This window comes from Halyomorpha halys, unplaced genomic scaffold, assembly GCF_000696795.3.
Source record: "Halyomorpha halys isolate HHAL.00 unplaced genomic scaffold, Hhal_1.1 Scaffold810.1, whole genome shotgun sequence".
NCBI lineage: Eukaryota > Metazoa > Arthropoda > Insecta > Hemiptera > Pentatomidae > Halyomorpha > Halyomorpha halys.
Genome location: NW_027110315.1, coordinates 206,781 through 218,501, shown reverse-complemented (window position 1 = coordinate 218,501; position 11,721 = coordinate 206,781). Strand labels below are relative to the sequence as shown.

Genomic DNA, 11,721 nt, shown 5'->3' with positions numbered 1-11,721 from the left:
TCTATACATTGGCTTATTTGTTGAGATGTTGTTCTGTAGCAGTAGTGGCTTGCATACCGTGATAGATAATTTCAGTGTCTTCAATGTCTCGTTATGTAAACGGCTAAGGAGGGCATTCTCTACCCCAGAAATTATAAAAAAAAATATATATCGAATATGTGTAAATCCGAAACCCCTGACACTTCATGGATTTTAGCATTATTATTATTTAGGAATTTTCCTTATTCTCGGTTTTCAGTGGAAGAAGCACCTGCTCGAGCCTGGGTCAAGAGGGAGCTATAAAAACATAAATATTTAATATTTATTATTAATGAATTTTCTGACTATGCTCGCAGTCCCGAGCAACACAGCTTTCTGCATTAGGTTCAGAAAATTTAATGACAGATCCAGGTTCTCAATGCTCTCCAGTTTCGTCTCAGGGATCAGGCCAATCAGATAATCAGCGGTAGCACCCTGACTTTCTCATAGTACAAGAGCCCAAGAGGAGAAAAAAGGCAGTTATCCCACCCCAATTTTTGATTACTTTAATGAAAACTAGGTATAATTAATAGTCAAAATTGATGAGTCTGCCAAGTATAGGTAGGGGGAATAAAAAATGGCGGCTGTTTAAAAGCGATAAAAAAACATTAATTTTTCATTCGGAGCTGTATATCTTAAAAACTAATAAATAAATTTTCTGAAATATTATCCCTAAAAGAACTATTATTTACGTTAAATATTTTTCGCGATATAGCTTTTTAAAAAGCAAAGTTTCAGAAAAATGTTGTATGGGACGTACTGAAAGACCAGTAGTTAGTGAATTTATTTTGAAAAATTTGTATCTCAAAATTTGACGTACAGATGTCTATTAACACTCAAATTAAAGCTACTTTAATGAGCTATAAAGTAGTTTATGATGTTTATCTTCGTAGGAGTAATAGTTTACATGCAATTTGCTAAAATAAATTGATTTATAGTTGTTCAGACAAATTTTCATTTGCCAAATTTATATTCATAAGTGAATATCATAAAAACTAATACCCCTACGAAGGTCATTAACTAATTTATAGTAAGTTAAATTTTCTTTATATTGAGTGTTAGCAGAGATATGTACGTCTTATGGATCTAGATATAATTTTTTCAAAAATTCAGCAGTTTATTCGAACAACTAGAAATTATCATTTTGTGAGTTTATTTTGTCAAATATCATAAAAACTACTACTCCTACAAAGATAAACATAATCAACTATTTTGTAGTAAATTTAACTAGCTTTAATTTGAGCGCTGGCAGACATCTGTACGTCCAATGGTTTCTGAAATGAAATTTTTCATAAATCAAACTTATTGTCCGAACAACTATAAATCAATTCATTTTAGCAAATATCATGAAAACTACTATTCCTTCATATCATGGTAAAGGTCATAAACGTATAGTCCATTAAACTAGCTTTAATTTGAGTGCTAATAGATATCTGTACGCCTCATAGTTCCTGAGATATAAATTTCTCAAAATAAATTAGCTAACTACTAATCTTTCACAAGATTTTTAAGAAATTTTGCTTTTTAAAAAGCTATATCTCGAGAACTGTTGGACGTAAATAGCTCTTTTAGGGATAATATTTAGAAAATTTATTTATTAGTTTTTAAGATATACAGCTCCGAATGAAAAATTTAATGGTTTTTTAAGATTTTGAAATAGCCGCCATTTTTTATTCCCCCTACCTATACTTGGCAGACTCATCAATTTTGACTAGTAATTATACTTATTTTTTATTAAAGTAATAAAAAATTGGGGTGAGATAACTGCCTTTTTTTTCTTCCCGGCTCTTGTAATATCAAGCTTATACAATTGTTTTAATTCTTCTCCTAGATCCTGATTTGCGATTTTTTTCGGCTACCATCTTGTGAAGGTTGTCATCCGAAGTGCAGTATATTTTCTCTTGAAACGTCTATTTTATGATTATTCCATTTTATTAATAAGCATAACGTAAAGATACGGAAAAAGTCTATTATGTAGAAAATAATACTATTAGCTCTGCTAAAAGTAACAATGGGAAAAGTAACTGTGAGTAGACTATTGTTTTACACATGATGTGCGTGCTTCTATCACGCTACGGTTCTTATTTAAGTTGTGTCCATTTTAATAATAGGAAGTTCTCCTCCTGGTTTACGGCTCTATGGAATTTAATTAATCTTGTTATGTTAATATATAATTGAAGGGCTTGAAGGCAATAATGTGACAAGCATCTATAAATCTACAATTCATTGTTAATGCTATGTATAGTTCATATTCCATTAGGTCGTCTGTAGTAGAGCGAGCCAGCTTTGATTGACTCGCGACAGTAACGGCGATGGTTCGAATCCGGCCTGGACATCGACTTTTATTTCTGTGGCGGTTACACGAAATGAAAATCTGACCCATCCATGGTTAAAATAGGGCGATGCCCTTTAGGAAAATCCTCATCCTCCAATATGTCAGAAATGATCAGGAAGAAGGTTAGAAAAAAGAAAAAAAAAGGAAAAAGGAAAATCATATTCCATAATATTGGTAAACATGTTGAAATCATATAATTAGACATTAGACAAATAACACAATAAATAGCCTTATTGAGAAACAGACGGTCATTTTGCAAAAAAATCAAATTATTGCTATTATCGCTCAAAGCCAATCAATTAAATTAAATATCAACTTGATATCAACTAGGTCTTCTTCTTATTGAAATAGTCTGACAAAGATTAAATGCTGAATTTTCAAAGTGGTTTCAAATGAAATATCTTTAATTTTTTGTTTACGAAAATAATTACAATAAGCGTCTCTAATAAATAGAAATAAGTAAAAATTAATAAATGTAAACTATTGAACAATTTTATTATTAATTAAAGAAGAAAAAAAATATGGTTTGAGGTATAAGAAAAAATTTCTCACAATAATTTTATATTATTCTGTTGTAAGAATTCATATTTTAGGGTTTCTTAAAGGGGTAATAATGAGTATCAACTTTGTTCTTGACAAGAATACAACAGTTTTTTATAATGAGCTTGTGATAATAACCGTATACATATGATTGGATTCGGGAGAGATCAGCTGTATCCGATTTTTCAGTATCTATTTCTCAATTTTTCTCCTTGAGCTAATTATCAAATTATTTCATAGTTAATACTAAACAAAATTAATATATATATATATTATAGTAGTATTACAGACACACTTAACATCCATTGAATAATGGTGTCAAAACTGGAGAATCAAAATAAATCCAGACAAATCCCACCAGATCACCTTTACTCTCCATCGTAAACCTCTACCCTCCTGTCCTACAGTATCCTTTCTAAATACTCCACTAACGGCTGTTGAACAGATTCGATACTTAGGACTCCATCTTGACAAGAGACTTACTTGGAATCCACTGCTCGTAGATTCCGATTGCTACAATACCTACTTGTCAAACGCTCTAAACTTCCCATCCACAAAAAAAAATATAATACAGTATGATCAGACCAATTTGGACATATGGAATTGAGCTCTGGGGCTTTACTAAATCATCAAATTCCTCCCGCATCCAATCCTTACAATCCAAAATCCTACGTAATATCCTTGATGCTCCTTATTACGTTACAAATAAACTCATCCACACATTCCATTCGTTGCAGAATTGGGCCAAAACAGATATGCGTCTTTTCATTCCAAACTCCTTACCCATCCTAACCCATTAGTTCTCAATCTCTTATCCTTAACACTCCCTGATAATCCTCCGAGGCGTCTGAAAAGAAGATGGCCAATGCCTCCTAATTTAAATTTATGCTTGAAGTACCAATAGGTGGTTCCTTCCCAAGAATTTCAAGTGTAAATGAAACATTCCACATATTTATTTATTATTATGTACAGATCTAAATTACATTGAATATATTTAAAAAATATATTTAATTTAATGCCGTTATAACGGCGAACTATTGGTTTCAAATAAAGAAAAATTTTTCAAACTTTTTTTTTTATATCTCCAGTTCTAATTTGTTTAATTATATTAGGTTTGTGGCATTTAGTACAACCCAATACTAAGTTTGTTCAGTTGTGTTGAAGATATTTCAATTTTTTTAAAATAATTTTTATCATATAATGTTATTTACCGCTATAGACTAAATAGATAAGCCATCAATTAAATCATTAATCCAATGTGTAAATAGCTAAATACATTAAGTAATATCAAACTTTTAATTTTATTCAATTAATCTATCTACATCCCTAAATCTAGCTGTTACGAAGGGTTGCCGGTTCTGTGAGTCTACGAATACTTAGAATAAAGTACTCTAATTTGTTCACATAAAGAAATCCTTATATATCTTTTGTATCAATGATGTTCTTACCACAATGTTTATTGGCCTAGGGAATCAGTGGAAGCTATTAACCTTAATTCTCATCTTTGAGACTGAACCTGTAACCTACTTGCCTTCATAATGGGAAACTCTTCCCCATGTTCACTGACCGGTTCCGCTCTGACTCTCTTATGCATAATTTGTCCCAGAAATGATTTTTATAGGTGTGCTCAGCACTATGCATCGACTGCTAGACAAATCACTTGTTTAATTCAAATTGTTGTGACGATGATCAAGAAGGATCAAACTAAGCAAAGAGGCAATTTAATGTGCCGAAGCAGTATTGACTAGAAATCGGACACTCTCAACTAACCCAAAAATACTTGTTGACAGAAATATCCAGATCAACATGTAGACAGTGTTAGTGTACAAATGACTATTAAACACAGACTGCAGGAATTTGATATACATCGGACTCCTATATCATAAATTAAAATAGCTCTAACATTCTAGAAATGTTTTATTACTTAAAGGAAACAAACATATATGATTATATATATATGAATATATAGTAGACCGTAAAAATTTAAATATAAGAACATAGTCAGGGTTGGGGTCAAAAAAAGAACAAATAGTTTAAAATTATTTTAATGTCCGACGTTTCGCCCCAATTTACAGGGCTTCATCGGGGCTAAAAAGATACAAAAAAAAACTGAGAATATTACAAATATTGGATACAATAAGGTAATTTAAGCTAGTATAAATATTATGTAAAAATAAAGTGATAAGAAATGACATATAAATAAAAGGAAGGAAGACATAAAATAGTATCAGTATAAAATAAACTTGAATAAACAATAATAAGAATAAAAAATAAGTAACAATGGGAAGAGTAAAAATTTTAAAATATTTTACGTATTTTTAAAAATTTTTACTCTTGCCATTACTTATTTTTTATTCTTATCATTGTTTATTCAAGTTTATTTTATACTGATACTATTTTATGTCTTCCTTCCTTTTATTTATATGTAATTTCTTATCATTTTATTTATAATAGCTTAAATTACTTTATTGGTGTAATATTCTCAGTTTTTTTTTTATCTTTTTAGCTCTGATGAAGCCCTGCAAATTGGGGCGAAACGTCGGCATTAAAATAGTTTTAAACTATTTGTTCTTTTTTTGACCGCAATCCTGACTATGTTCTTATATTTATATATGATTATAATTAACACATTTGATTTATTCAATTTTTGTTAATAATATAATTAATATCACTTTTTATTATCATATTATTTTTAGTATTTTAATTATTACTGATATATCAGCTGTATAAAAATAATAAGGAGTCATTGTAAAAGTGAAAGAATGATATAAAAAATGTAAAAATAAAGGTATATAAACAATAAAAAAATTTAAATAAAATAATTGAGAGGATAAGCACAAAACAAATCATTAATTAACTTAATAAAATTAAGAGATACATCATAGCATATATTATTTACTTTATTTAAATGGGGCGAGATAATAACTGGTATTATATGGTAGGCGAAGTAGATAAATTATTATAAGTTTAAAATATTATATGTATACATAAGTAATATAAACTTTATTCTGATAAGTTTATATTGCCATTTATCTTTACTATTATTTTTATATTGCATAATTCCGTCTTCTTTATTTTTATTTCTGGTTTTACCTATCCCATATTCTTCCTTCTTCATTACAATTTTATGTAATCTGTAATAATAATTTCCCTACTACGCTTACCATTTAATATCACTATGTATCTTCAATTAATTAAATTAATAGATCTTTTTAATAATATATATTATGGTGTATCTGTTCACTTTATTATGTTAGCTAATAATTCTTTTTGTATTTATCCTTTTTCCTCTTTATTATTTTATATAAACTTTTTTTTTATGTTCTTGTACCTCCATCTTTACATTTTTATTCTTACATTGACTCCACCTTCTTCATATTGTTTTTACTGCTGTAAAATTTTTAATTTATCAGTTACATTCTTTATTTTCAATTTTCGGAAATGTAGAAAAAGCTTATACAAAACATGGTAGTTTTTCTTAAAATAACTAAAATGCATTAAAATATGACATTTCATATTAAGTTTCACAATAGTCGCTTGAAGTAAGCTGAAAAATCAACACCAGGTAAGAAACAGTCATTGATAACATCTGTAAACAAAAGTAACATAAATATTAATAAATAAATTTAATTATTTTTACGATCAATGTATTAATAACACTTTCCTTACAGTGAGGTAGAATCTTTTGTCAATAACGAAGAATCTTATTGCGTTAAACTTGAAGATTTTCTTCATTCTCAAGAAGTTGAGTAGCGTTTCCTGTATACATTATTTCCCATATAAATTATGGTATAATAATTTTTTTATTGCAATATTCAAAAAAATGTAAAATTATAATTAATTAGCAACGATTAACCGATGTTTGGAAATGTCGACGAAATCCCATTGATGGTTTATTGTGACATCTTGACACGAGTCAAAATTCCGACGAATTAGCTTGTGTAATATTATGAGAGAATCTTAAAGAGTTGACATTGTGACTATACATAAGCACACTGGAATTAATTTCATTAAATGCAATAACAGTTGATGTGTAATGTCGACATATTTCCTCACAACGCATGCATAATTTAAGGTTTTTTTTTTTTTTCCGTAATAGTTCTACAGGAAACAAAACAGAAAAATAAAACTCATTGAGATCTCTATTAATTTACTTCATTAAGTTAAATTTCGAATACAAAAAAAAATGTTGTTAAAATTGTTTTTTCGTTATATTTATTTAAAAGGTTTAAAAATTTGACTCAAAGTAAAGTGACAGTTTAACCACAGTTAAAAAAATGACAAATCACAGATCTTTGATGAAGTTTTAAAACAGTATTATAACAAAAAATAACTGCAGTGACAGAAATCCCATTCAAAAGATGTTTATATTTTGTTGTTGATTGTTGCTTAAAGGCGTAAAACTCTCTGGTCATCAACGCCTATGGCATGATAAAAGTAAAAAAATAAAAAATAAATAAAAAATAATAATAATAATAATAAAAAAAGAGGAGTTATAATTTATAAAGAAGGCGATGTGCTTTTAAAAATTCAAATACTAATGTAATTTTAGCTTCCTCATCTGTGAGAGCTTCTGATAAAATTGGGGTCAGTCCTATCCTGTTTATTATTGGCAAATAGTGAGTACATTCTTCAAAAATATGTCTAATCGTGAGAATGGACTGACAATATTTGCACGTTGGAGGTGGCAGTTTTCTGATTAGGTGAGAGTGCGTGAGGAGAGTATGACCTATTCTCAAGCGGGTTAGAGCAACTTCCTCCCTATGGCTGTTGCAGTAGAATGTTGACTATGGTTTTATTTCTTTTAATTTATTCGGAGAGCTTTCATCTCACTTGGCCTGCCATTGTTCTAATATTAGGATTTTTAAATTTTTTTTTATCTTCATAATTTTTTATTTGCACTTGTAAATCTATTACAATCTGCCAATGAGCTGTACTGTTCAGGCATGGCTTGGGTTGGTAAGAGGAATTATTACGTATAATATAACTCTTCTAATATGTAAATTTACAGGATTTTGTTCACGGTGTATCCAGCATACAGTAAATTATTAAATTGTTAAAGATGATGAAATAAGAGAATAAATGTTCTCGAATCTACTTCGGGAATAATAACCAGCAATAGACAAATTTTTAAAATTTCGAAAAACTGATTCTAAGAATCTACCTGATAATGGCCTAAAGGTCGAAACGTCCGAGAAGAATAAAAATAGCGAGAGAAAAGTATCAAAAGAAATTCTAGTATACGTTATTTAGATTAAGAATCACCAAAAAATAAAAATAAATAATAATAATAATAAATCAATAAAATAAAGAAGAGATTTATAACTTTTTTAATTCCCATTCTTAAAATTTTATCTTGATAACGCCCTGATCTATTATATAATAATTTAAACATGGTTCAATGATTTTAACCGTTTTTTTATTTTTATTTATTTCTTTATTTTAATTATTTTTTATTTTTCTTTGTTTCTTCTGTATTTTCTATTCGTGTACATTTATAAATATATTATTTATATATAATTTCTTCCCCCCTATTATGTATTTTATCATTTATTGTTTACCTAATTTTCATATTTTCTTTAATTTTCTAACTGTTTACTTTAAAATTATTTTCAAATGTAACGTACTTAACGATCAACTTTATAGAGTCTAGGTGTATCCTCGGATGGTCACCAAAGGATTAACTACAGCAACCTTGCCATATTTCTTCAGTCAATGTAATACATATGAAAAACTCATTACATTTACATTCTAATTAGTCGTTAGGTCCCTAATGTCATTTCGTGCTTAATGATCCATGTTAGCATTCAAGAGGAGTTGAATGCTTCAACTTACAATAGGACTCAGGCAAGGTGACTGCCACCACTTGTATCAATATGAACATTGAAAAGAGTCAAGTGTTGTATGAAGCAACTAGCGTTCATCTTGGTTTAAAGGTCAACTTATTACCATACGCAGATTATGTCCTTCACGAAAATAAAAGGTTCGTCACAGTCCTATCACACTAAGCAACGAGGAGTAATATTTAAGGAAGAGATGACCGTTACCTATTGGACTCGCGTTTTCTTTTTAGGTTCAGAAGTCGAGACTCATATTAGATGTCGCGATTTCCAAACTAGCTACCACATCGTATCAACCATTATAAGTAGGCCCATTGTCAACCATTTCAAAGAACACACGATTTTCCCGGGATCTTTGCTCAGGAACAAAGGGTTTCGTAGGTTGTGAAAGTGTTTTGTTGGAACTTTTAATTTCACAGGCCTCTTACAATCTCTTTGCATTTCTTTCACATACTTCCTTGTTCTCTGTCCTTTCTATCATTGTCTTCTAAGGGTCCCGTGTTCAATTCAATGCTTAATTTTGATAATGACTACTATAACAAAAATTATAAAAAATAAATAAAAATGAAAATTACAATCTGTACCATTATCACACAAATCAAAATGATAAAAAGATGAGATTTTCACATTACATAAACAATATTAGGGGTATTTATGATGTTATGTTAAATGTAAAATGTTTTATCATGTTAAATGTTATAAGTATTGGATTGTGAGCAGCCTATTTAAAGTCATGTCATGCTTAGAGCTCATAGCGGATTTTCTGAGCAATTTGTTTTATAACCTTTCCTTCCAAAACTTCATATAATTGTTTACTTCTAAATTTTTATTAGAATATTTATTTACAACATGCCTAAAGTGGAAGTTGTGTGAAAGTTTTGCTACTGAGTACCTTGTTGATCTTTCAACTTATGAGGAAGAGAATCAAGATGAACTAATTGACAACTGTCATTACATTATTATTATTGTCATCAATTACTTTATTAGTTTTAAAAACATCCACAACAATACTAACACAACAAACAAAACGGTGACGAGCTTAGCTGGTCTATTTTGTGACGTCATGCTCCATTTAACAGACTCTCAACCATGTTTTATGTTATTTCGTTTTAACATTGTAAAAGAAGGAAACATTTCTCCATTTATAGGTTTTCTCTTCTTTCTTATTATACACATTTTTTTAAATGTTGATGTTTAATTTTTTCTACTCCATTTTACTATTTTAGTCATATTTGATTATGTTCTATACATTCATTTTTTTAAAAATTATTATACTATAAGTTAATAATATCTCTAGTCGATGCCTCTGATATTCTATTATACTACTATATTATTCTTAAGGGACCAGGCCAAGAATAAATAGAAAATATTATTATTATTATAAAAAGAATGATGTCTAGACCGTGATTGCACCTATAGCTAATCAATCAACTAACTATTAATGACTGACGTTTCGTCACTTACTCATTATTATTTTACGTTGAACTATTATATATTAAGGAAAAACTTATTTTGCAAAACGAACTATTTTATTTTTACTCATTACAATACAATTATTTTAGCACAACTTTCAACCTGTGACTAATTCATCTTTAAGTTTTTTTTTTTAAAAGTTAAATGGGTTAAAATTATTAATTGTTTATTTCGATTTACTTACATTTTGTAAATAAATATCACCTCGATTTGTCATAATATCTTCAAGTTCTTCATTGAAATGCTTGCACTGAAACAATATTACCTTAATGTACATCGGAGTAGTTGTAAATAAAATTAATTAATAATTCATTCGTCTTTAAGATACTATTATCATTATTATATAATATTTTAATTAATATTAATAATTAATTAATAATAATTATTATTATATTATATTATCTTTAAGACTAATACTTATATTATATATCATTAAATTAAGACTTCATTTATCTTATTTTAGCTATTTAATTTTAGTATTTATAGACGGGAGCTGTTCACAGCCATCGAAATAAAACAAGAGTAAACATAGAATTTAATATTTATTAGAAACATGAAATGTAGCTTTTCTCTTTCTCGTAAGATATATGACAGAGGAAAACATATATTATTATCTGCTATCACATTTTTCTTTCACTAACATCATTACAGGAGGGTATGGAAAAAAAAAAACATTTTTCTCTCTCATTATTTTTCAATAATTATTATAAAATATTTACAACATATATTTTTACGAGCTATATTTTTTATTTCCTTTAAAGTTTCGCTTTATTCTACGAAAACTATATATGTTATTAATTACAATTAATTATATGTAGATATCTTATAAATTTATGGTTAATTAGTATTAATTACTCCCTCTATTATTTTTCAACACGTAGATTCTTGATTATATCCATCATTTAAGGAGGATGAAAATAGGGTCTTTATTGCCCATTGTAGATTTAAGATATAACGTTCCAAATATTGTTTGTATTTGTAGATTTATCATCGAAAATAACAAGCTTTCCTTTTTATTGAAATCAATCTACTACAATTAAAAAATGAAGTCAAATATGCAGAGTACCAATATATGTAAATTCAATAATCAGTATGTAGACTTATAAATAAAAAATCACCAAATGTGCTTTTTCTCCAAATGAATTCATACCATGGCCTATACACACTAAGGTTAATTAAAATTCATATATAGGAAAAAGCGTCTAGTTACAATAACAATATTTATTATAACTATATTGATGCCTTAAATTGTAAAATTAAAATATCATATGTTTGATAAGGTTAGATGTAAGGAGGTTATATAACAACAATCGTACAGCAATGTTATGTGCTATTAATAAATGTGTGTAAAAACAGTATGGTGTTTTATAATGAACAAAACATGGTGACAGCGGTGAAAACTGTTAGAAGTTATTTTTTGTCATATTCAGTTGTTTTTTTTAGAATAATAATGGCTCCTTGGACCTGCTAATTGATATAATTAACAAAACATAAATATTTTTAAATCATCAAAAA

General features: G+C 28.2%; 2 protein-coding genes across 2 annotated transcripts in view; one reads left to right on the top strand and one right to left on the bottom strand.

The window, feature by feature from the left end:
• LOC106686351 (lipase member H) overlaps window positions 1-11,721 on the top strand; it is a 91,980-nt gene that overhangs the window by 19,251 nt on the left and 61,008 nt on the right. The window lies entirely within an intron of this gene.
• Window positions 6,405-11,721, bottom strand: part of LOC112210899 (uncharacterized) — a 6,911-nt gene continuing 1,594 nt past the window's right edge. Inside the window, exons 2-4 of the mRNA XM_024361464.2 lie at window positions 10,391-10,456; window positions 6,563-6,652; window positions 6,405-6,482 (exon numbers count right to left, since the gene is read on the bottom strand). Coding sequence (XP_024217232.2) covers window positions 6,411-6,482; window positions 6,563-6,652; window positions 10,391-10,456 — 228 coding nt within the window. The 3' untranslated portion in view covers window positions 6,405-6,410. The remainder of the gene's footprint in view (window positions 6,483-6,562; window positions 6,653-10,390; window positions 10,457-11,721) is intronic.